This window comes from Polypterus senegalus, chromosome 16, assembly GCF_016835505.1.
Source record: "Polypterus senegalus isolate Bchr_013 chromosome 16, ASM1683550v1, whole genome shotgun sequence".
Classification (NCBI taxonomy): domain Eukaryota; kingdom Metazoa; phylum Chordata; class Cladistia; order Polypteriformes; family Polypteridae; genus Polypterus; species Polypterus senegalus.
Genome location: NC_053169.1, coordinates 99,755,708 through 99,782,202, shown reverse-complemented (window position 1 = coordinate 99,782,202; position 26,495 = coordinate 99,755,708). Strand labels below are relative to the sequence as shown.

At 40.2% G+C, this 26,495-nt stretch overlaps 1 protein-coding gene across 4 annotated transcripts in view; it reads right to left on the bottom strand.

Annotated features, from left to right (window-relative positions):
- The window catches only part of LOC120516316 (1-phosphatidylinositol 4,5-bisphosphate phosphodiesterase beta-4), a 266,954-nt gene that overhangs the window by 63,878 nt on the left and 176,581 nt on the right, over positions 1-26,495 (bottom strand). For 2 of the 4 annotated variants that reach the window (XM_039737903.1, XM_039737905.1), the window contains exons 19-28: positions 25,287-25,382; positions 20,486-20,506; positions 17,293-17,390; positions 16,425-16,502; positions 14,191-14,332; positions 10,565-10,649; positions 6,824-6,948; positions 5,776-5,827; positions 4,783-4,885; positions 2,789-2,953 (exon numbers count right to left, since the gene is read on the bottom strand). In XM_039737903.1, the coding sequence (XP_039593837.1) occupies positions 2,789-2,953; positions 4,783-4,885; positions 5,776-5,827; positions 6,824-6,948; positions 10,565-10,649; positions 14,191-14,332; positions 16,425-16,502; positions 17,293-17,390; positions 20,486-20,506; positions 25,287-25,382 (965 nt within the window). The remainder of the gene's footprint in view (positions 1-2,788; positions 2,954-4,782; positions 4,886-5,775; positions 5,828-6,823; positions 6,949-10,564; positions 10,650-14,190; positions 14,333-16,424; positions 16,503-17,292; positions 17,391-20,485; positions 20,507-25,286; positions 25,383-26,495) is intronic. The other 2 variants (XM_039737904.1, XM_039737906.1) reach the window with 1 other exon arrangement.

The following is a 26,495-nucleotide window of genomic DNA, read 5'->3' as shown; positions in this document are numbered from 1 at the left end:
TCATGGGGTGTACTTACTTTTTCGCACGACTTCCTTCTCCTCAGACAGCTCTGGCCGCTCGTCCCAATTGCCAAGTGACCCCCTGGCACAATCCACAAGCTGACAAAAAGCTCTCTCGGTGTCAAGCGCACTCGTGCCGAGTTACGTAACGAGGAGTCATGGTTTAATTATCTCAGCTCGTGGGACGTCAGCGCCATGAAGCGGCGAGTAATTAATTTTGGCAACGGCAAAGCACTTTAACAGGGATAATGGGGAGTTGTATAATCAAAGGGGAGGAGAAGGTGTGGCTTCCTTCTTTTATTGAAGAAATACATTGAATGTTCAGTGAGTCGAGCTGTCCAAAGCCGAGGGCACCGCAGGTCCTGGTGGTACAATTACCCACTAAGCCTAATTGGCTGCCGCTCCTCTTTACTTCGTTCACCAGAACAGCTACACTTCAGTGGGGGACTTTACTTAATATCTTAGAAAACAGAAAATCTTACGAGAAAAAGCTCACCTCCTGCAACGCCTAAAACAAATCCGAAAAGCAAGCAGCGCAGTCGTGTTCTTTATTTGTTTATTCATTTATGTATTTAGTGAGAAGGAGGATCCACAACTCCGGGTGCTTTGCATCGTAACCGCAGGGCGAAAGAAATCCTCACAATTACCTCTATTATTTTTTATAGGATTTAAATTGACTGTTTTTATTATGGGACTTATCCTTACAATTTTTCAATTCATGTTGTGCCAGGTGATTCTGTATTCTTCACTGGCACTGTTGCTATGGTTAAATCTGGCGGTACATCCACTTAACATCGATGTGTAACACAGCTACCCATATTTATTCTCCTTATTAATTGTTTTAAATGTTATTTTATAAATGAACTAGCTGTGTCTAGATGGCTTAATATCTAAGTAATCAATTACCCCTCGGCATTAATGTTTCCAGTGCACCATCCATTGGAATGTATTTGGTAACACATAAAGCAATAAAATACATTGCATTTGTCATTCTAACAAATGGCACATAACAAACATTTGTAGTAATGAAATGCTTTAAGACAAATGTTTGTGATGCGACACCAGTTGGAATGATAAATGCCGTGCACATGTCTCTGTTATATACCATTTGGCATGGGATTTGTAATAGCAACTTTAACGTTTGTGATGCACCATCTATGGAATGACAAATGCAATGCACATGTTTCTCTTTTATGCCATTTGGTATAGTATTCATAAAAGCAGGGTACATGTTTATGATATGCCATCTGTTAGAATGAAAGAAGCAATGCATTTTATTACTACAAATGTTTGTGATGCAATGCATGTGCCTCTGTTATATGCCATTTGGCATGGGATTTGTAAAACCAATGTTAATGTTTTTAATATGCACTATATGATAGATAGATAGATAGATAGATAGAATGAAAGGCACTATATAATAGATAGATAGATAGATAGATAGATAGATAGATAGATAGATAGATAGATAGATAGATAGATAGATAGATAGATAGATAGATAGATAGATAGATAGGTGCTATATAACAGATGTGTTAGGATGTGTTACCAACTGCAATCCTGCAGTGCCAGGTGTACCTTACCAGTGCCCTGCAGATGTATACTCAGGCAATGGTAGGCAGAAAGAGAGACAGATAGATAGCATAGCATAGCATAGTTGGCAGGATTAGATAGATAGATGATCAAATTTTCCCTACCTGAACACTACAAGTAGCTGCTATGACACCATCAAAAGGCGTTTCTGAGAAAGGGTCAAAGGTTTATTTATTATTGCAAATATTTGTAATGCACCATCTGTTGGAATGACAAACGAAATGCATTTGAGTCTGTTATATGCCATTTGGTATGGGATTTGTAAAAGCAGTGTTAATGTTCATGATATGCACTATATGATAGATAGATAGATAGATAGATAGATAGATAGATAGATAGATAGATAGATAGATAGATAGATAGATAGATAGATAGATGATCAGATTTGCCCTAATTGAACACTACAAGTAGCTGCTATGACACCATCAACAGGCATTTCTGAGAAAGGGTCAAAGGTTTATTTATTATTACAAATGTTTGTAATGCACCATCTGTTGGAATGACAAACAAATGCATATGAGTCTGTTATACTGTATGTCATTTGGTATGGGATTTGTAATAGCAGTGTTAATGTTTGTGATGTGCCATCTGTTGGAATGAACAATGGAATGCATTGGAAGTATTTGCAAGTGTTTTTGGGCTGATATAAGTCACTCGAGTCATTCTGGTACAACACTAAGCAGCTATAGAGAATGATATGATACATTATATGGTAACAGTGTTTTTGAAAACATGACATTAGAAGACAAATTTATCATAATTGCAACATTATATATGAATGTCTTATTGACATATATTACTTTTTACAGCGGCGCAGCCCCCTTACCCCGTCCCCAAACTCAACGCCAATGATCTTGCCCCCTCCAGATTGTAAAGCCCCGTCTTTTACTCTCTGCTTTTAAAGAGATCCCTGCACATTCCTACAATATTTTAACGGCCACGGAGTCACTTATAACATCACGTGGTGACACAGTCATTTATTTCCTCAGCCTAAACATTCACAACATATTTATTTAAGCTTTCTAAAATGAGTATATATTTTTGTGGCTCTTTGGTCTGGAGGTCCTCTGGAGGCATCCTCTACACTTGTGCGCACCTCATCTATTTATTGATTACAATTGGAATGCAATTGTGTTCTCAAAGCTTGTAAAAGTACAGAAATCCAGTGTCCGTCCCTGAAACAAAATCAACGTACCTTCCTGAACACAAATGGCTCCTCGTTATACACCGGATTGAGACCATTGTTCATCACCATTCTTGTTCGAAACTCTTTCCGGATGGTGTCTGTTGGCAACCCATACATGTCTACTTCCACATATGTCCCGATCTTTTTGTCAGATAAAAATTGACCTGAAAAAACCTGAAAAAATAAATTTACAGAATTTAAAAAGATCAAATGATACTTACAGTATGTAAAGTGTTACTCATGTAGGCCTGGAGACCACCTTTCTGGCTCTGATGAGGTTAGCCATACTACTCTGGGACAAGAGGGGGCGCTGGCACTAAGTGTATATTTGCTCCGCCCACACTGCCCAGAGCTCACCCCACCCCTTTGAACTCTGACTCCATAAAAATGGGCGACCCTTGGGAGATGGCATTCATTTGAACTCAAACCATTATTAATGTGGACACACGGTAACCCAAGTCATATTTAGTTGTGCCCAGGGCATCGTTTTTGTTGATTTTTTTCCATTTGCCAATTAAATGGGGAAGCCCAGCTGGCGCCCAAACATCTGTTTTATTTCACTCAGCGTGTCCTGTCACAAAAGTCTACAATCTAAAATGAATATATCCAAAATTAAAAATGCCAGCTCTGTGCAGCTAGTACAGCTAACCAAAGTCGGTACTGGAAAACCGTGAGCAGAAGGTAAATAATGCAAACAATCTGAGAGTCCAAGCAATGGTTTACCTTTTATCATAAATCGGGAATGAAAACTTTCTACCTCAGGCTCAAAAGCACTCTACATATTTAAAATTATAAAGCAGTTTAATACAAAACTTAATTCAACATTGCAAAGAACATGAGCATCGGACATGTTACACAGTTTTGGGTCTGAATTTAACTGTGATACGACCTCTGTTTTGGTTACCCTAAAACAGAGGAGAACACTCCAGAACACTGCTGATGTCACTTCCTCTCTGGACTCTTCAGCCCCGACTCTTCCTCTTCAAGTCCCGGGAAACACTGGAAGTCTGACATCACACTGGACCAGACCTCTGATTGGCTGGGATCTCCTCCTAAACGTACATCAATTCTAAACAGTTGAGAAGAGCCAAGAAGTCGCTAGCAACGATTTTTCACCGGCTGTATTTTGTTTTCGGAGCTTTTTCATTATTGGACATCAAACAGCATTACCTGTGGCACCTCAACCACATATCTGATTGTATTTGTCTTTTACTGTTTATAAATACAGATGAATACATTTTAATATAAATAAATTGGGACATATATGAGAGCATATTTCCAGTTACGGCAATAAATATGCCAGTTATATGTAAAACTGGCCTAGACTGGAATCCTGGCTGGGATGGTGGTTCCTTCCCTAGCCAGGAGACCATCATAATAGATGGGCAGTAAAAAACAGCCACAGCCATGTTGTGAAAGGCACTATATAATACATAGATAGACAGATAGCGTAGTTGGCAGGATTAGATAGATAGATAGATAGATAGATAGATAGATAGATAGATAGATAGATATGAAAGTCACTATATAATAAACTGGTAGCTAGATATGAAAGGCACTATATGATAGATAGATAGTGCAGTTGGCACGAGTAGATATATATTTATGGGAAAGGCACTGTATAGTGGATAGATATGAAAGGCACTATATAACAGATAGATAGATAGATAGATAGATAGATAGATAGATAGATAGATAGATAGATAGATAGATAGATAGATAGATAGATAGATAGATAGATAGATAGATAGATAGATAGATAGATAGATAGATAGATAGATATGAAAGTCACTATATAATAGACTGGTAGCTAGATATGAAAGGCACTATATGATAGATAGATAATGCAGTTGGCAGGAATAGATATATATTTATAGGAAAGGCACTGTATAGTAGATAGATATGAAAGGCACTATATAATAGATAGATAGATAGATAGATAGATAGATAGATAGATAGATAGATAGATAGATAGATAGATAGATAGATCAAATTTTCCCTACCTGGACACTACAAGTAGCTGCAATGACGCCATCGACAGGCGTTTCTGAGAAGGGGTCAAAGGTTCTGTCTGGCCGGCGCATGAAGTCTGGCTTCAGCAAGTAGCTACCAAGTAAGAGATACAAATACAAAAAATCCATTTAGTGAAGAAAACCTGTTTTGTTTTTTTTTTTCTTTTTAAAAAAAGTGAATATTTATTAAGAAGGTAAAGTACTGAAGTAAACAGAGTCCCATAGGTGTTGGACTTTTCACGACTACAGCATTACATTCTGAAGTGAAACATATCAAGGTGGCCATTCGTTAACATCCTGCACGCCTGACTGCCATAATTAGCTGCAATGCAGGCATCCATGTCCAGTATTTTTCTAAACCTGATTATCCAGTTCAGTGTCACAGCAAGCCGGTGGCTGTTCCTTGAAGCGTTGGGTGCAAAACAGAACTGAATCCTAGACGGGACAGCAGTATATCATAAGAAATGATCATACATAGCAGATTGAGAGTTGCCAATGAACACCAAACCATGGAGATGTGCCAACTCTGCAAACAACACAGCGAGGTTTCGAATTTAAGCCAAGAACTGCTGAGCTGTGAGGCAGCAGCCCCACACGCTGCACCACCCAGCCTGAATACAAGAACAGATAGACGGAGTTGTTTTGGTGGGACGTGTAGTCAAAAGCACCCAGTAGCAGACAGCCAGCTGGCGCTTCACAAAAGGAGGCAGAATGCCTTTTCTTTTCTATAAGGGTTCAGTTCGGCCATGGAGCGTACGTAGCTGAACTTTGATGTCATTCTAATCTTACTGTAATGATTTCAGGAGTTCAAATCAGGGACTGGCAAGCTGTAATAAAGCATCAGAGGCATCCAGTGCATGTGCAGCCTGCGCTCCTGCCGCCCACTTGCATTAGACGTCCGCTCACAAAGAACACAACGCTACATGTGATTAAGAGCAGTGAAGTCTTATGCAGATTGAAATCTGCTCTGATCTCATTACTTACCCACATGATCCATTATATTCAAACTTGCCCTGGTTTAGCTGCATAGCCAAATCTAAAAAGAAAAAGAAAAAACGGCAGACAGGTTAAATAATAAAGTGTATCTGGCTGAATAACTGCAGTGCTAGCCATGATAGATACAGCAGAGGCAGAATATTCTCTCTTTCATCCTAAATACGACCTAAAGCGTGATCAGACTTTTATGTAAGTCCAAACACTAGATAAGGAGACCCCATTTAAGCAAAGCACCTAAAGACAGCACCCTTGCTCATTCTGCGTTTCCCAGCCTGAGGGGCCGTCGATCCCAGACGACCTCCCCAGCCCTTCACTCTGACGATCGATTCACACTTTGAAGATTTCACTTTGCTGGCCACGGAAATCTCATGACGGGGTGTACCTCGACATCTTCATTTGACCTTTAGCATCAACCAGAAGAACAGCAGAGCACTGGCTGCACTGCGTTTGTGTGCTCCAACTACCCATAAGCCATTGCAAACGTCTTGCATTGTGTCGGCTTCTGTCCATTGCGGTCCCCACGTCATTTTCAAATTGCCTTTCCTATTTAGTTTGGTTGACTCTCATACTTCATTCCAAGTCAGGAGTGACCTGGGGGGGTCCACCTGCTAGGATGAACTCTTAGAACAGGTAGAATGAATTTGTGAATTTCCCCTTGGGATTAATAAAGTATCTATCTATCTATCTATCTATCTATCTATCTATCTATCTATCTATCTATCTATCTATCTATCTATCTATCTATCTATCTATCTATCTATCTATCTATCTATCTATCTATCTATCTATCAAAAGGCAGCACAACTGAAGTACTTCACAGACTCCAAAATGTCTTCCGCTACAGGCTGTGCACTCTTCACCATCCTCACTTCTCATTCTTCTGCAATTTGGCACACATGATTTCACACCAAGCCATATGCCCTCATCCAAAGAAAAAAAAACAAAAATGCCACGAGCACAATTAGGGCATCTGTTTGCAAGCGGCTCCTCGCCCCCTTACACCGAGATGTGGGTCACGCAGCCTGAGCTCTCTTACCTGGGGTTTGGTAGTTCAGGGAGACCATCTGGCAGCCAGCGTTCCAGAAGATCTGAGGCATGTAATTACTGGAATCCACTCGGCCCCCTTTGGGGTAGATTCGACTCATTTGTCGTTTGTTATAACTGTGAATGTCATTAAGGGGAAATAACGTTATGAGATGGAAATGAAAACTAAAGTCACACGTCGTGCTACCACAGAATATAGAGTGTGGGAATTGAAATGATTCTTATTGTGAAAAACAACATGAGACCCCCCAGACCGTTCAACAATCCAGAGTGCCATCCTGATGAAACAATTGCACCTTTTTCTGAGCACCTGATCCACAGTCTCTTAAGACAGCACCACAAATCCATTTGACGCCAGAGAACAAAGGTCACCATCTTGAATTAGACAATGATCCAACATCACTTTACCGCAGCATTTCTCAACCTTTAAGTATTTGTGACCCGAGTTTTCATAACAGTTTTAAATCACGCCCCCCCCCAACATTTTTTTGAAATGTAGATGCATATTTTATTATACCTACTTAACTTTTATCGTCATTTATCTAACTCTATATTTATTGTTCTAGTATCAGAATGTAGCTTAAGTTCATTTGTTTTGGTTTCAACAGATGTTTTTTTCATATTTTTGATTCTTGTTTTCTTTTTTCACATCTTCGCCCCCCCCCGCCCCACAGGTTGAGGTTGACTGCTTTACCGCTTTGGACAATTGCACGCGTTATTGTTGTCCAACAATGGCTCACAGTAGAATTAATTTGCCGTTTTTGACACCGATCAACGGAAAAAAGATTCATTCAAGTCAAATCTGGAGAAAGATCTAAGAAGGATGGAGGTTCACAAAATTAAGACGATTATAGAAGTGTTCTTCTGGAGGTCAACGTTCTACATGGACTGTAGCTCCAAGGATGATTGTGTCAGTAAGAGGCTGAGTATCATACTTCAAGAATAAGAACCATGTCTGTTTCCTCCATTATGAAATGCAAGTCTAACACTCTCCAAGCATGGATACAATAACACAGCCCATGTTGGGTTTCCAGGGCATTGCTAAAGAATCGGAAGTGTATACTCAGATATGAGGATGGATATTTGAGGAGTAAACTGCAACACAATGGTTACAGTTTTATATTATGTACATTGAAGAACCATCATCAACAAATGAAACCTAATTAATAATATATTGAACAATTATTATAAAAGCAAAGTTGAATAAATAGGACTCTGCAGCTGCATGCATAATAAAAAAAAATTGAGTATGTGTTCAGGTGAAGTACCACTGCTGGTTAGCGGAAATAGCCCAAAAGTCGATCGAAATTTGTACCTAATACTTGTATGCAAAATTTGGTTGACCTAAGTGAAAGCGAACTCAAGTTATCATGTTTACACACACACACAGACATAAATTCCAAAATCTGTATTTTCAGACTCAGGGAGGTCTAAAACGTTGGGATTCATCAAAATCTTGAAATGGAGTCTTTGGATGATTACAATACTTTCCCTAAACTTCATATACGAGCAAGTCATGGAGGTCTAAAACATTCGGATTCATCAAAATCTCGATCTTTGACGATTCCAATTCTTTCCCTATACTTATGCGAGAAAGTCAGGGAGGTCTAAAACGTCAAGATTCATCAAAATCTCGACGTCGAATCTTTGGACGATTCCAATTCTTTCCCTATACTTCTTATGCGAGAAAGTCAGGGAGGTCTAAAACGTCAAGATTCATCAAAATCTCGACATCAAATCTTTGGACGATTCCAATACTTTCCCTATACTTTGTATATGAGAAAGTAAAAAGAGACCACTAAATGTTCTGGAAATTAGAAGAGATGGGCTGTAAGCCTGTAGCAAGAAGATTATTTGTGCCAATGTAATTTGTGTTTCACAAATCCATGCAATTCAGCTGAGAGAGAGACAGACAGCCAGGGAGATGGAAAAATAAAAGCTGTAAGTCAGGTTAGGGACACGGGCAGAAAACATTTGAAGGACACAAGCAGGTTGTTTTGGGAAGTACTGATGTCTGCTTAACCAATATGGTTACAAAACCCAGAATTTGTGAAGGTATTAATAACCAACCAGTTCTGACATGAATTCTGTAAATATGTAATTATGTGAGTGTTTATAATAATGAGGATCCAGCACGATGTCAGAAGCTATGCCACCGACATTCCTCGTTGCTGGATGGGACATCCGATTTGTCAGCATTCTCCCACTTGGCTTCTCTCGAGCCTAAATATATATGTTTACAGCAGTGTTTCCCAAACTCGGTCCTGGGGACCCCCTGTGGCTGCAGGTTTTTGTTCTAACCGGATTCTTAATCAGTGACAACACCTAATAACACTGATTTCATTTAATTAGCTGGTATTTTTCTTTTCATTTATTCGACATTGAGAAAAGCACAGCAGCATGATTTTTACATTTATAAGACATTTATAAATATTTGTGCTTTTGCTATAGATTTAAATGCTTAACTCTCTTTTGTTGATTTCGTTATACTTTGCCCTTTCTCTGTGCAGTTTTTCCTCATTCGTTGTATCTTAATAATGACAATTTAAAACAAGCAGATCAGACACCCAGGCAAACAACACAGAATAATCAAAGGCTGCAACTACTTTAGAGTCAGACCCACTAATTAGTAAATAATGGATTATTTAAACAATTAGAACAACTAGAAAAGTAGAATGAAAATCAAGATGAAAATACTGTTAAAAAGAAAACAAAAAACATTATTCCTATATAACTGCTTGATAACTTAGTTTTCTAATTTCTATATTGTTCCCTAAACACAGTACTTGCGAAATATCAGTTCACTTAATTAGCCCAGGAGTTCAATTAAAAAAAGAAGCTGGTTGGAACAAAAACCTTCAGCCACAGGGGGTCCCCAGGACCGAGTTTGGGAAACACTGGTTTACAGGGTTATGCATTTCTGGGAATGAATGTTACCTTTTAAAGCAAGGTAAATACATGTATCTCTTTTTGTACCATATTTATCTTTCTTGTAAGTATTTTCCGCCATGGGTATGAAAGGTATAGTATTTGGATCTAGTCAATTCTGCATCAAGAAACACATCCTGGGGAGAATGAGCACCTCTTGCTGGATACAAAGTCAAAGTGAGAGGAAAAAAAAAACAAATTTCAACTGCAATGGATGCACCAGGGTTAGCGATACTAATGATGTTAGTCCATCCACATATATGTTAGATGGAGACGCATGGGGTTTTCACACTGCTGAAGAGTTGGTCCCTCCTTGGTGTGTTTCATACAGTCGAAGAGCAGGGTGGATAGCGAGGTTCCCCTTTGGTACTTTCACACAGTTGCAGAAAACTCCCCCGTGGAGTTTTCACCCACTCATCCATACATGTCAGAAAGCAGATCTGTTGACACTTCGACATTAAAGAGTTGTTTTCTAGTGATCAGTGTCAAAAATGTCAACTCAAATCCAATGTCACTCAACGTTGTATGACGAGAAATTGTAGAAACGTCCTCTTTTTGCTAGTGTGGTTCCCCTTCTTGCCTGAAAGTTATCTTTTGGAGTTATTTGTATCTCATGGCATCTTGGTAGTGCCCTCGCCCATGGGACTCCTTACCACAACTAGCAATTAGGTGAATTCAAAAAGTATGAAGTCAGCGGCCAAAAGGCCTGCATAGATATTGAAATTTGCTGTTTAACAAAGATCTTAAAAAGCCAAGACTTTCTCTATCACTTCATGAATTCTTACAGGTATATATTTAAGGATACTTCACAAATTCGATGGCGTTAGTCTTCAGATACCCCAGTCCAACCGATTCATTGAAAGAAGACATGTTGTAATGGATGTTCCTATCTAGAAAATAAGAAACACATACACATATGTAAGTATCTGTACCTATGAACGTCATCATTTGTGTTGCTTTATACCACTTCTTTCACAAGTGAAACTGTCCATCCAAGTTCTCACGGAGTAGCTCTTTTAAACGCACCACCTAGTCCATCTATTCACTGCTTTGTCCTTGAAGAGTCGTGGACAGCTGGAGTGCAGACAGACACAACATAATTTACTTTAGGAATTCCTCAAATGAACACTGCAGTCCTGTTTCTAACAGATTTTGCATGGAACGACAACATATTTGTTCGACATTATCCTTATCCATACGTTTTCTGGGGCAGGGTCACCAGCTAGAGAACACACAGGCAGGGAGGAACCGAGACGTGTGCCAAGGGGTGCTTTTGACAAATCTTTTTCATGTTTTTGAATACGCAACTGCAAGAGTTGACTAAAGGATACGACAGAATTGACGTCGACTTTCACAAAGCCTTTGACTCAGTCGTCCCACACCCTAACCCTAACCCCACAAAAAGTAGAGGTTGTGGGCATCAGAGGTTAACCTACAGAACGGGATCTCAAGGTGGTTCACCATCAGGAGATAAAGAGTACAGATACGAGGAGAAAGTGGAGTGAGGTCATCAGTGGAGTCCCTCGGGGGGTCTTGTGGTATAGCGGGTCCACAGCTCAAATCAAAAAGGCCAGTTTTTAAATAAATAGTTACCGCACTCGCGGATTAAAGAGGTGGCGGCTCCCAGGCACATCCGTAATTGATGCCGGGAGCTGCTAATCGCCACACCTGAACCACATCCCCATAATAAATAGGAGAAGCTTGAGGCAGAAGAGGAGAAAAGAGCGGGAGAGCAGAACTGGCTGGCACTGCAAGAGAATGGACGAACCAGCCTGCTGAGGAAAAGGAAGGTCAGCGTGGTTGGGGGTCCCGGATAGAGTGAGTGAGTGATCGGTGCTCAAGGGATGGATCGTGCCCACTGAATGGGAAAGTGGGTACAATCGTGGAGGAGTCTGCCCTAGGGATCTGCGGGACAACCACGTGTGCGAGTAGGAAGACGGGAGGACAACCGACCCCGAACAGTCTAGTAGACGCCGGCGGAGACAGCTAAGACGGGGGTCAGTAGAGAGAGGACTGCAGCGGCTGAAGTGTCTTTGGCTGAGCAAACCATGGGTGAGCTGAAGAGACTGGGAAAGAGCTGTGTCTGGCTGGTGTGACCCCAATGTCTGCTGCTGTTTTAGTCTCGTGTTAGCCTTGTTTGGATTTCACTGTTTTTCTGTATTATTTATTTATGGAACTGTGGAGCACTGTACTTTCTTTTCGGACACTGTGTTGAATTTCCTGATTTTAATAAATTTCTTTTGCACTTTTTTTGCACCGGCCCTTTGCTTCGTTGTTTCCTCACTGTCTAGTTCATCCGGCGACATTACTGATGGTATCGGGTTCAAGAGCTCTCAAACTGGAGACAGGAGCCTGGAGCAGAACCCACATCGTCACAGGTCTGTCCTCAGTCCTTTACTTTTCCCTATTTGTATTAATGACACGAGTTCTGGTATACGTAGTTGGTACACTTGTGAAATCTGCGGATGAGGCTAAAATTACAGGAATGGCAGACACTGGGGCAGCAGCATAAAGAATTCAAGAAGACCTGGACAAGCTTCAGAGGTGAGCCAACACTTGGGGAAATGGAGTTTAATGTTGGAAAGTGCAAAGTGCTATACGTGGGGTGAAAGGAACATCGATTATAAATACAGGACGGGGGTACACTGAGTGACAGGAAGCAATGTTTATGTTGATACAACGTTTTCGTCATCTAAACTATGTGCTGAAGAGAATAAATAGGCAAATAGGTTATATCATGAAAATCATTGAATATGATTATATAAGACCACATATAAGACCACATATGGTGTGCAGTTCTGCTCACCCCAGCAGCACTTGAAGTTGTGTAGAGGAGAACAATCAGGTGCATCATGAAACTTAAGGACATGTCCGACTGTGACAGACTCAGAGAGTTAAGTCTGTTTAACCCCAAGCAAGGGAGACTGCATGGAGATCTCATCCATGTCTTCAAAATTCTAAAAGACATCGCTAAAACAGATCCAGCAGAATCTTTTCAACTTAGCAGTGAATCGCGTACTCGAGGACATCAGTTGAAATTAAGGGGAAGTGCATTTATAACTGAAGACGGGAAACACTTCTTTACACAAAGTGTTGCGGGACTCCGGAACAAACTATTGAGTTAGGAGTTGAAGGCAGAAACCTCAACAACCTGTAAGAAGAACCTGGGTGAGATGTGGGGACTGTTAGCTAAACAAATGGGCTTGGTGGGCTGAATGGTCTCCTCTCGTTTGTCAAACCTCGTATGTTCTTCTGGTGAGGCAGCAACACTGCTGCTGCACCACCGAGCTGCCTCATTTTCATTATATTAATTTTGACTTGAAACTACACCTTACATGAAAACATCACAAATTATTCATCATGTCTATCCATCCATCCATCAGTTTTCAGAGAGCATGTTTTCAGTTACCAAGAAATGGGGAACAAAATGCGGTCCTGGGTGGGTACAAATCATGAACCACCGTAAATGGGATACTAGTCCATCACCCACTGTCTCTGTGTCACGGTCACCAATCGATCTAATGTGCAAGTCCTCAGGCCGGGCCATTGGGACAGAAACAGGGAATAAACATATCAGACGGAGCAGGTGCTTCTACCTACCACCAAGACCACCACCATTAAATATCCAGTAGAGTTAACGGGACAGCATGCGGTGCAATGGCTGGACTTGTTCTGTGGCCCGCACTAACAGACAAGGCTGGATTGTGTAACCAAAACCTGCAGTTTCGCCCCCTACACTGACCCGCTTGTGTGAAGCTGAGGGAATCACGTCACATCGTCAAAACAATCGTGTGACAGCAGTGTATGTGTATAGCGCCCTGACACTAGACAAAAGTAATGCATTTCATTTAATTTTTTTAATGATTTTATTGACTTCCTGGTTTCACAATCATGTCCCATAGAGTCTACAATTTCAAGATCTGCTGCTCCTGACAAAAAAGGGATATTCCTATAAGTGATGATGCGTGGTGCATTTTATTGATATCTGCCTTCTCTTCAGCTTGTATATGAAAAGGAAGGCTTCAACAAAAGAGAATTTTTCTTGAATTATACTGCCTCCTTGTGGATCTTCACACGCATTACCACAGAGCTTAAGGTGCAGTTTAACTAATGATAATGTACAGGATTGCTTTTCCCGGCTGTTGGTTTATCCTGCCGACTACTCTTAATTTACAACCTCCACTATTATTATAATATGGTGGGCTGGCACCCTGCCTGGGGTTTGTTTCCTGCCTTGCACCCTATGTTGGCTGGGATTGGCTCCAGCTGACCCCTGTGACCCTGTAGTTAGGATATAGCGGGTTGGATAACGGATGGATGGACTATTATCATAAATAGTACGAGAGAAGAAGCAGAAGTGGTAGAATCTTCCCCTTAATAAAAAAATTGTACAAATGTTCATTTTCTTAAGTTTTATAGTAATTTCCTTACCTTCTGCCACATCAAAGCTTTGAAACTTGACTGGTTGCGCGTAATTAATCATTGCTGACAGATATGGATGGATGTTCGTTGTTGCGCCAACATACTTATAAGACGTAATCAATGCTTGCTCATCTTCGATGGATATTCCAGCCTGCATATAAAGTAAGAGGAATCAGAATTTTGCAAAACATTGCAAAAAAGTCAGAAAGTCCAACATTTTGTTTTTTACTTGATAGTATATTAAATAATAAATTGGCACCTTGGGAAATCAATAGTGTCACATGCCAAGCAGTGCTTTATCGGCAATGTAACTTCTGCGTAATAATCACAAAAACAGTCCATCTACAAGCCAGCTACTTTGAAACATGTATACACAGTTTGGTTTTAAAAAGGATTAATTACCCAATTAGAGATGAACGGGAGTAATGTGGGCACAAACTGCTGCTGCCAGGGGGCGACAGAGTGTCCATAATTTATAGACGACAAGGCATACTGGACTTGCAGAGTTATTTATTTATTTATTTATGATTCAGAGAAGCTGCTGACAGGAGTTTTAGTTTTCCTTTCCTCCATTGTGAATGGGCCAAATTGTGTTTTACCCGAGGGCGAGAAGAAGACCAGGGGCCTCATGCATAACACTGTGCGTAGAACTCTCACTATAACATGGCGTAAGCACAAAAGCCGAAATGTGCTTACGCACAGAAATATCCAGATGCAGGAATCTGCGCGGCACTGTGAATTGATTAATCGTTATATTCATGGAAACATTATAAGGCAAGAAGGAAACCACACAGAAAAGTTCTACGGAATATCTCTCTATATATAAAATCCAATGTCTGTCTCTCTGTTTGTCTGTCTGTATGTCTGTCACGACTATTCATGACAGAACTACTTAACGGATTTAGATTGGGTTTTTTTCTATAATTTGCTTGAACATTACGGTTGATTTTGCGACTTCTGTCAGTGCACTAAGTATCATAGTTTGCTTACGGTACCGATTTATTTGCGTGAATCCAAGAAAGACGCAGTGGGCCGAAGGGAGGGGGAGCGTGATGTCAGGAGTTGGGAGCCAGGCAGGGTCCTCCTCACTGTCTTGTTTCACTCCTACGAGGGCGAAGCTGTGGGGGACAGCTAGTATATATATAAAATCCAACATCCATCTGTCTGTCCAGTTTTCACGACCAAACTACTTAACTGACATGCCACGAGGTGTGTGCTCAGACTGTAGGTGTTCACTGCGGTCGCTGTTCGATGAATTTCAGGAAATTTTAAGGCGACATTGGAGACTGCTTACACTACAAAACAGCCAACTGAATTGTCAGACATGACAGAAATTCTTCCAACTGTGCACCATTCCAATCATGAGTTACAACTGGGCATCGCATGCCCTTCCAGACTGCACGTGAAATGATGGCCGATGGAGCTGAAATTCGTATAGATTCAGAAATTCAGCTGACGACGGCAAATCAGATTTAAAGCCGTGGCAAAATCACACCGCGCATGCCCGGTTTAAGACGTTTATGCTTCACACCCAATCACTTGCAGTTATTGACGGCACAACCCAGCCTGCCTCCTGGACTCTTTTCTAGAAATGACCGGTATACTCAAAGACACTGGAAGCAAGTTCAATACATGGCCGATTTGTTTTAGAAATGATGGTCTAAAGAGTATCTCATATTGACTTACAGGGTAGGTTATACCATAATCTATAGCTATGAGAGAAAATTAGATTCTATTCAAACTAAGCAAACACTAATATGACTCTTGTAGGTGGACGATTACGTCATACACGTTTTCACTCGTTTAGTCCGGACTTTCATAAACTATGTGAAAATTCTAGTAACGTCAGAGATCGCTATCATATGTAGCAGTGTGGATGTCACCTTAGTGTTTGTGTCATGGCCTACTGTGTTCCTCGAGCATGACAAAGAATCTGGATGAGATGTTGGGACAGCTTAGCTATTAGCTATCAAACGGGCTTGATGGTCTCCTCTCATTTGTCAAATTTCTTACATTTCCTAAATAACAGTGCACGGTGAGGGAAGAATTTCACCACGCGTGACTGGTCACACCACGCAAGTATCAAAATGTCTTTTTCAAGAGATGTAGGTGGTCATTTTACTCTGTTTCTCGAGCTTGGTATGTATCACAGAAAAATTCTGACAGATGAGACCATAAACCATGGAAAACACAACTGGATATTTCACCTATTATCCGCCTCTTTCTACGTTCTCCAGTCCTACCTTTTTGATGCTTTCAGATTCAATCACATCTGTAACTTCTGAGATCTCAGTTGCTTCAGTTATCTCATCTTCAGTAACCTTAAAAATAAACAAAACAAATCAGTGCATCGATAACATCACTGAGTAGCAACTATTTTTTGGATTCACATCCATACCCACTTAATCCAGTTTAGAATTGTGAGGGACTGAATCCTACCTCAGTAACATAGGACATATAGCAGGGACTGACCCAAGACGGGCCACCAAATCATCATGGGAACAATTTGGGATCATCAAACAATGTGAGAGGCAAGCGTTTAGGATGTGGGACAGGAACGGATGTATATGTAGGAAAACTCAACGAAACACGGGGAGGAGGTGCAAACTCCACTTCAACAATGTGACCTGAGCGTGGGCTTCAGACCCTGGATGTTGAATTCAACCGTCCAAAAGTAGTTTATGAAGCGATAAGCCAATGAGAAATAGTATAAAGTGCTTCTTCACGCAAAGACATGAATTGCCAGGTAGTACGGTGGACAATAGGACTACCAAATCTTGACGTGATGCCATTTTGGACAATCTAGATGATTAGGATATGAAAGTCTGTTCTTCTCACAATCTTTCTAATGTTCTCATTTTGGAAAAAAAGTTGGCCGACATACAGGAACATCAAGCTACAGAAACAAAGTCCAATTTTAATAAAGTTCTAATTGTGGTGGGACCATACTTGAGAAAACTCCAGCAATCGACAGCCAGTAAGGGCATCATCATACGACTAATGGAGGCTGACACTGAGAGCTGGTTGGTCAGTAGGTCATCTGATAAATATACCATATTAGCGTTTTTTATTTATTAAGCATTTTTAGGATATCATTCCAACATTACTTACTTTCTCCACAGTACTGAGAAGATTTTCAGTTTGACTTAAATCACTGGAGGACAGTTCCCCAAACTTCAGTTCTGGGTGAGCTTCTTCTTCTATGTCAACTTTAAGAAAATACGAATAAACAAGTTAAAGGTAGCTTCTTAAAAACACGTTGTGATCGGACATTGAATATATTTTTATAGATTGAAAATAGGAAAAAAAAAATATACAACACACAGGGTTAGTCATCGATCTCGTCGGCTTGAGAAATATGACGTAGCTCACCCAACCGGCACCATAAGAGAAGGGAAGCATTCAGTTGAGAAGAAGAACCAGGAGCCACCTGCCACTCCCAGAAAAGCTTTTCATTTTGTAGAAACAAAGGTTTTGTCCTGGATATTACAAAACAGGGCTGCCAAACAATAATATGTTTTTAAATATCAATTCATAGTGAAAGTTCATTCAATTAGTCACAGTTAATCGCACATTTAACCAAAGTGGTTTCGGTTGGTGTCTTGAGAATGTCGCTGCCTTACAACTTCTTAGCTAATCGATTTCAAATCACTACTATCTACACTCTTAACTCTTATTTGTTGAGTCATCTGTTTGTAGTATTGTTATAGTTCTTCTTTGGATTGCATTTTTTTTTTGTTCTTTATTTTGTCTTATACAATTTCTTGTATTAGGAATTTGTTAGTTTTGGCACACCCCTTGAGGTCAGAGGTCAGGGTCAGCCATTGTACAGTGCCTCAAGGGCCCAGCAGAATAGGATCTCTTTTGGCAGTGAAGGGATTCGATCCGGCAACCTTTGGGATACCAGTGCAGATCCTTAGCCTCAGCGCCACCACTCCGCCCTAACCTCCTCATTTGTTTTATGTTTATGTGTACGCTACACCGCGGTTTCAAGATAACGTAATTTCGGGCCACTGTATGCTGCAATACGTTGTACGGATGCTTTGACGATAAAGCCTCTTGACTTGAGTAATCAAACTGTGAAGACTCACGGCTTTCATATAAACGTCATCATATAAATATATATGACCCCACGTGAAGGTTAACGTGTAAGAACTGTGAGAATTCGCCATCTGAACGACGTCTCTCAGCCCTTTATCTTCGACTACATTTAGAGGTCTACTGTCGGATGCAATTCATATTTCAATGGCGGGTATAGATTTAAGTTTTGATTCTGTTTTCATTTATATACATGGATCTGGTTACACATTCATGGATTATAGTCTGGCACTGAGTCTGACGATTAAACGTTAGCTTTTAACAATGGCATGTCTTGCTCTTAATAGACACGGCAAAGGCATTTTGCTAGTGTAATATCTTTACGAATATCATTTTAAGCATTCATCGAAAGCAATAATAATGAACTCAGTCTTTCTCAGCCATTATTGACAGACTAGTTTCAATAGCAAGTGGGTGTAGAACAATGAATACATTCAATGAAATTAAAGAAGAAGAATGCATTATACTTTGTGGCCACTAGGGGCCCAAACCCCAGAGACAAGTTTCATAAACACAGCCCAGGGTTCAAATCCAGTTATTTTTTTTTTAATTGAACAGCCAGAGTGTACCTTGTGCAGGTTCTTCCCCACATTGCCGTAAAGGGTCCGTCACCTGACAGTACAGCATGGCACTTTCTCTCTGATCTCCTCCACTTCTCCTAGGGGAGTGTTGTCCATCTCCTCTTCCGACACCGACTCCCTGGGCCAAGTGGAGGGCTCCCTCTTTAACTCCCAATACGGGAGTGCTATCGGTGCTCAATCAGTTGCCATCCGGGTCAGGTGGGACCACCCCCAGTCGTGGTGCACTCGATATCTGACGGCTGCCCCGGGGACCCCCACAAAGCCCGACCACAACTCCCATGTTGCCTTGTGGGTATCCATACTGGGGCTCAACCAGACGGGATGCTGCCACTTAGTGTATGGGGTGACACTCTGCCCATGGCAGGTAGCCACTCCTGTCCTGTCCTGTCCTGTCCTGCCAGCCCCCCATGCTCAACTGCTGTGCTCTTCTGTGACTGGTGGGATTCAGCCCCGGTGCAGAAGCTACAACAACGTCCTTCTGTGTACACGTCCTGGCGCAGACCTCCCTCACTAGTTTATGGATGGCCTCCTGTTCAAGTAAGGCAGCAGAGGGCCCATCCTGCCTGGGACGCCGGTTTGACCCTCACAACTTTTAAAATAGATCACAAGCATTAAGACTTTATCTTTGACAGCCCCAGTAATATCCATTGTTAATCTTGACAATCAAAACTTTTGATTACAGTGCAGATTTTACTTTTGAATTACTGTACACAAGCTTAAGGATTCCTTTAGAACATACGGTGGATTCAGAAAGAATTGAGACCCCTTCCCTTTCTGCACACTTTAATAACGCGTGTAAGATTTCATCTCAAATGGAGACATTTGCCACTTTTTGCCCATCGATCTACACTCAATAACCCATAATGAGAGAGATAAAACATTGAAGATGACCAACTGAAAGCTCTCGTTCATAGAACTATTCAGACCACTCATTCAGTCCTTTGCAGAAGATCCTTTGGCAGCAATTCCAGCATCCAGTCTTCTCAGGTAAGCGTCTACAAGCTCTGCATGCCTGGATCTGGCAGCACTCAAAGTTTGATCCCCTTGCTCTTATCTGTGCCTCATCAGAATTTAAACGCGGTGGTCTACAGAGGGTTTCCTGGACTTCATGGCTTGTACGCAGTATTAATTGTTGGACTTTCTATACACAGGTGCCTTTGTAAACGCCGTCCAGTCGATTCCAGAGGTGGACTCCAATCAAGTTCTGGAAACGTCTCGAGGAGAATTAAAAGCAAGCGGGACACATTTGGACCCACGGCAAGTTGTCTGCATACATGTAGCAGTGAGAGATTTCATGTTTTGATTTTAAATAAATTTGCAAAGCTTTTCGAAAATGTGCTTCCACTTTGAAATTATGGGACAATGAGTGTGGCTTGATGGGTAAGAATAGCCGGTTTATCCAATTTCCACAATAACACGTGCAGAGAGTGAATACTTTCTCAACCCACGGTATGAAAAATGGCTGTACTAGATCAATTTTAGAATAGCATTAAACATAATTGTGGCTTTATGTGTTGCAAAACTACATCACAATTAGCAGAAAAAGAGTGTCCAGCACCACCGAGAAAGAAGAGTGCAGATTGAAAGACAGGAAGGCATCTTTGAGGGCACACGGTTTTCCTTACCACAGGCTGGGGTGCTGCAAGCTAAAATGTAACACAATAAAAGAATGGTTTATTTACCACATTCTGCGATTAACGAGTTGATCAACCCGTTCACGTAACACCATTTTTGAAGCAGTCATCAAGAGAATTATTCCTACTCACTCTCGCTATGTTATTAGTCGCAGGACACACACAGAACACACAAGATGGCTGCTGTGTGTCTCCGTGAAGGATGGTGGGAAATCGGGCAAAAATGTCTACAGCTACAACCGATGGCAATTTTGCAAACTGATTAGTTGGTCGACTTCTATCCTGATTGATCAGTTAATTGGGAGTTTAAAAAAAGTATACAACACTGTAGTTACTTTATTGAAAAAAAAAATGTACGTCCATTACACAATGCTCTCCTTTGTAACAATAGCACAATTACACTGAAAAAATGAGTTGTTAAATAAGCAATATTTAATCATGGACAGTGGTTCCAAACAATTAGAGTAGTTTCAAAATTAAACGTTCTTTTTACATCGATAAAGTCAGTTTGCATTCTAAAGACATATCACAGTTAGCGGAAGTTAGATGAATGCCTTTGTGTAGAATTAAAGTAACTGAACCCCTTCAGTTAAACATTTTTTTTTAAGTTGAGGATACATATCGGTCTTAAGTTAGTTCAGCTTCGCCTTATTTCACTACATATGAATGAAAACTGCAGACATGGTCTGATCTAAGGGATGGGCGATTCACAAATGACTCCTTTTCAGTGAATCGTACAAACCGATTTCTGATCACAAACAAGTGACTCAGTGGAGCTCAACGGCAGTGTTAAAAGCGCAAGCGGGTCCTTCCTGAGTGATGTCGTCAGCGTCTTTTGTTTCACTGGCTGATGTTAGAAGTGCATGAACCACCTGAATTGTGAGTTTTAAGTTATCCAATTTGTGAATGGGTCATTGCCCGAAAATCAATCGAACAATTCTCGTTCATTGGCTTCACGAATACATCACTACTTGAGAACGACTCTAACGATTCACGGTCATTTCATTTGTAAGCGAGTCACTTCCTGAGAACCAGTCTAACGATTCTCGTTCATTTGATTCATTAACAAATCACTACCCAAAAATCAGTTTAGCGATTCTAGTTCATTTGATTTGTGAAAAAGCCACAATGCAAGAACCAGAATAATGATTTTCATTCATTTAATTCATTGATGAGTCACTACCCAAGAAACAGTCTAACGATTCTCAATCATTTGTTTTGTGAAAGAGTCACTTCCTGAGAACGAGTCTAACGATTCTCGTTCATTTGATTCAAAAACAAATCAGTACCCAAGAATCATTTTAACGATTCTTGTTCATCTGATTTGTGAACAAGTCACTATGCGGGAACAAGTTTAATAAATAAATAAATAATATATTTAATAAATAATAAATAATAATGGAACAAGTTTAATAAATAAATAAATAATATATTTAATAAATAATAAATAACAATGTGAATTTCCCCTTGGGATTAATAAAGTATCTATCTATCTATCTATCTATCTATCTATCTATCTAATCCTGTCAACTACACTATCTATCTATCTATCTATCTATCTATCTATCTATCTAATGATTTTCTTTCATTTCATTTATGGATGAGTCACTCCCTAAGAAACAGTTTAACAATTCTCGTTTGTTTGTTTCGTGAACGAGTCACTTTTTGAGAACCAGTCTAATGATTCTCGTTCAACGGTTTCATGAAAGAGTCACTACCTGAAAACCAGTCTAACGATTCCCATTCATTCGTCAATAAGTCGAACAATTTTAGTTCATTTGATTTGCAAACAAATCACTACCTGAGAATCATTTTAACAATTCTTGTTTATTTGATTTCATTCATTTAATTTGTGGATGAGTCACTCCCTAAGAAACAGTCTAACAATTCTCGTTCGTTTGTTTCGTGAACGAGTCACTTTTTGAGAACCAGTCTAATGATTCTCGTTCAACTGATTCATGAAAGAGTCACTACCTGAAAACGAGTCTAGCGATTCCCATTCATTTGATTCACAAACAAATCACAACTTGAGACTGAGTCTAACGATTCTTGTTCATTTGATTCACAAACCAATCACTACCCAAGAATCAGTTTAATGATTCTTGTTTTTTTTGATTCGGGAACAAGTCACCATGCGGGAACAAGCATAATGATTTTCATTCATTTCATTCATGGATGAATCACTACGCAAGAAACAGTCTAGCGATTCTCATTTGGTTCTTTAGTGAACGAGTCACTTCTTGAGAACCAGTCTAATGATTCTCGTTCAACTGATTCATGAAAGAGTCACTACCTGAAAACCAGTCTAGCGATTGCCATTCATTTGATTCACAAACAAATCACAACTTGAGACTGAGTCTAACAATTCATGTTCATTTGATTTGTGAATGACTAATTTCCTGAGAACGAGTCTAACGATTCTCGTTCATTTCATTTGTGAATAAGTCATTACCCAAGAATCAGTCAAACAATTGTTGTTGATTTGATTCACAAACACATCACTACCTGAGTACAAGTCTAACAATTCTCGTTCATTTCATTTGCAAACAAATCACTAACCGAGAATCATTTTAACGATTCTTGTTTATTTGATTCTTAAAGAAGTCACTATGTGGGAACCCGTATATTGATTTTCATTCATTTAATTTGTGGATGAGTAACTCCACAAAAGACAGTCTAACGATTCTCGTTTGTTTTTTTCATAAACTAGTCACTTCTTGAGAACCAGTCTAACGATTCACATTCATTTGATTTGCGAACGAGTCATTTCCTGAGAACAAGTCTAACAATTCTTGTTTATTTGATTCACAAACCAATCACTACCCAAGAATCAGTTTAATGATTCTTGTTTATTTGATTCGGGAACAAGTCACCATGCGGGAACAAGCATAATGATTTTCATTCATTTCATTCATGGATGAATCACTACGCAAGAAACAGTCTAACTATTCTCATTTGGTTCTTTAGTGAATGAGTCACTTCTTGAGAATCAGTCTAATGATTCTCATTCATTTCATTCGTGAATGAGTCATTACCCAAGAATCAGTGATTCATGAACACGTCACTGCCTGAGAACAAGTCTAACGATTCTTATTCATCATTCGCTTAACAAACAAATCACTACTTGAGAATGAATCTAAAGATTCACGTTCATTTGATTTGCAAATGAGTCATTTTCTGAGAGCCAGTCTAACGATTCTCGTTTATTTCATTCACAAACAAATCACTACCTGAGAATCATTTTAACGATGATTGGTGAACAAGTCACTATGCAGGAACCAGTATAACGATTTTCATTCACTACCCAAGAAACAGTCTTAAGATTCTCGTTCATTTGTTTTGTGAGCAAGTCACTTCTTTAGAATCATTCTAACAATTTTCATTCATATCAGTCACTAACGAGTCATTGCCCTAGAACCAGTCTAATGATTCTCTCTCAATTGATTCATGAAAGAGTCACTACCTGACAACCAGTCTAACGATTTTCATTCATTTAATTCATGAACAAATCACTACCTGAGAACGAGTCTAACGATTCACGTTCATTTGATTTACGAACGAATTACTTCCTGAGAACCAACCTAATGATGCTCGTTAATTCCATTCAAAAACAAATCACTACCTGAGAATCAGTCCAACAATTCTTGTTTATTGGATTTGTGAACGAGTCACTATATAATGATTTTCACTCATTTAATTCGTGGATGAGTCACTACCCAAGAACCAGTCTGATGACTCTCGGTCATTTGCACAGTTCTCATTTACTTGGGATTCTGTAATGAAATATCTTATTTTAATTATGCATCTTATATGTGGGGTGGCACGCTGGCGCAGTGGTAGAGCTGCTGCCTTGTGGGTTTCCTCCGGGTACTCCAGTTTCCTCCCACAGTCCAAAGACATGCAGGTTAGGTGCATTGCCGATTCTAAATTGTCCCTAGTGTGTGCTTGGTGTGTGTGTGTGCCCTGCGGTGGGCTGGTGCCCTGCCCGGGGTATGTTTCCCGCCTTGCACCCTGTATTGGCTGGGACTGGCTCTAGCAGATCCCCGTGACCCTGTAGTTAGGATATAGTGGGTTGGATGATGGATAGATGAATCTTATATGTGTTATTGTGTTCTGTGTAAGGAAACAGGACAATGGCAAATGAATTCTCTTCTTAGAATAGTGTGGGGTGCTTGACACCATTAGCATTGAGCACAATGCAAAAACCAAACCCCAGGTGGGCACCAGTCCATTCACAGGGCACATTTACTTACACAGGGCTAAATCAGAATTGTCAATTAATCTAACAAACGTGTCTTAGGGATGTGTTGGGAAACTGGAGCACTTCAGGTAAACTGATATGGACACACGGAGAATGTGCAAACTGTACTTAGATGATGACATTTTTCTTTCTGTTTGACGTTATATACAAGGACTAGCAGGCACATTAATTGAGGCCATTGAACATCAACAGAACAGGCAGAGCTGAAATTCTTTATCTTGCTGTGCCTCAACCACACAGCCATCCACATACAGGTACATGTGAATAAAACTTAACCCCTATGACAGGCAGGTTTTGGAGGAATAATTAAACTACAGTCAGAAAACATTCAGTGCTCATGAGTAGGAACAATTCTTGTAATAACTGTTAATGTTCAGAACTCAGTTACCGGCATGCTTAAGTTTAACAGCTGCAGGATTTAAATGTTATGGAAGTATGCTGAGTAATAAAATGAATCTCACTGTCAGGTGTCTGTAGAATGCAACATAAATAAGCAGACCACCGTCTGGGCATTGAAATGCTGACACTCACTGTTTTCTGTTTCCTCTTCAATTTCGTCTTCCAGGATGTTAGATGGTGTGGCTGCTTCTCCACCCTCTTGCAGCCTCCTAAAAGCATCGAGTTGCTCTAAGGACATAAAGAAAAAATAAATTATATGGGGAAAAGAGAAACCGGTAGACAAAGAGACAGACAGACAGACAGACAGACAGACAGACAGACAGACAGATAGATAGATAGATAGATAGATAGATAGATAGATAGATAGATAGATAGATAGATAGATAGATAGATAGATTTGAAAGGCACTAGATAGATAGATAGATAGATAGATAGATAGATAGATAGATAGATAGATAGATAGATAGATAGATAGATAGATAGATAGATAGATAGATAGATAGATAGATAGATAGATAGATAGATAGACCTGTGTTGGCTCTGATTGGCTCAAGCAGACTCCCATGACCCTGTACTTAGGATATAGCAGGTTGGATAATGGATGGATGGATACTCACACACGTGCGCTTGGGTGGCAGTCAAAGATCTCAAACAGGGGTTTTGACAAGCCAAACGGAGGGTGGTCAGTGAGCACTAATCCATCTTTTTCTATTCCTGCAGACCTCATTTGTTCCACAACAGAAATCCACTTGCCTCAGCAGTTACCCAGAACATAAGGTGCGCCAAGATGAAGTACACAGCAGTAGAAAATGAAACTGCCAGTCAACACAAGTCCAATAAGTGAGCACACAGTATAACTCATGTGCATTTGCCCCTAACCAAATACTGTCACAGTGTGTCTGGAGTGATGATGGGCACAAGGCGCTGAGGCGTTATACAGACCACAAAGCTCCCACTATGCTCTGTTAAACATGTCCAACAGACAAGTTAAATATTTTGGCACTTTGTTTTTATTCTCTTGTTTGTATATGCCAAGGTGATCCACCCAGCGTAAACTTAAGCAAGGTATGTGGCACCCAAGAATGGCACTGTGTAATTTATAAGTGAGGACAGCATGATAAAGACAAGTGTGCATCTACAACATTAAGAAGGACCTTCAGACTGAGACGATTCCTGGCAGATGTTTGCCCAAGTGTGTGTACTGTATATCGGTTGCTGGCCAGTGTTTTTATGGTGCCATCACTGTTAAAACAGATGACTAATTTGAGTTTTGCTTTAAAAGTCATTCACATATATATGTGCGATTGACAAATGTGTCTTTAAGGCATTCCTGGTGAACTG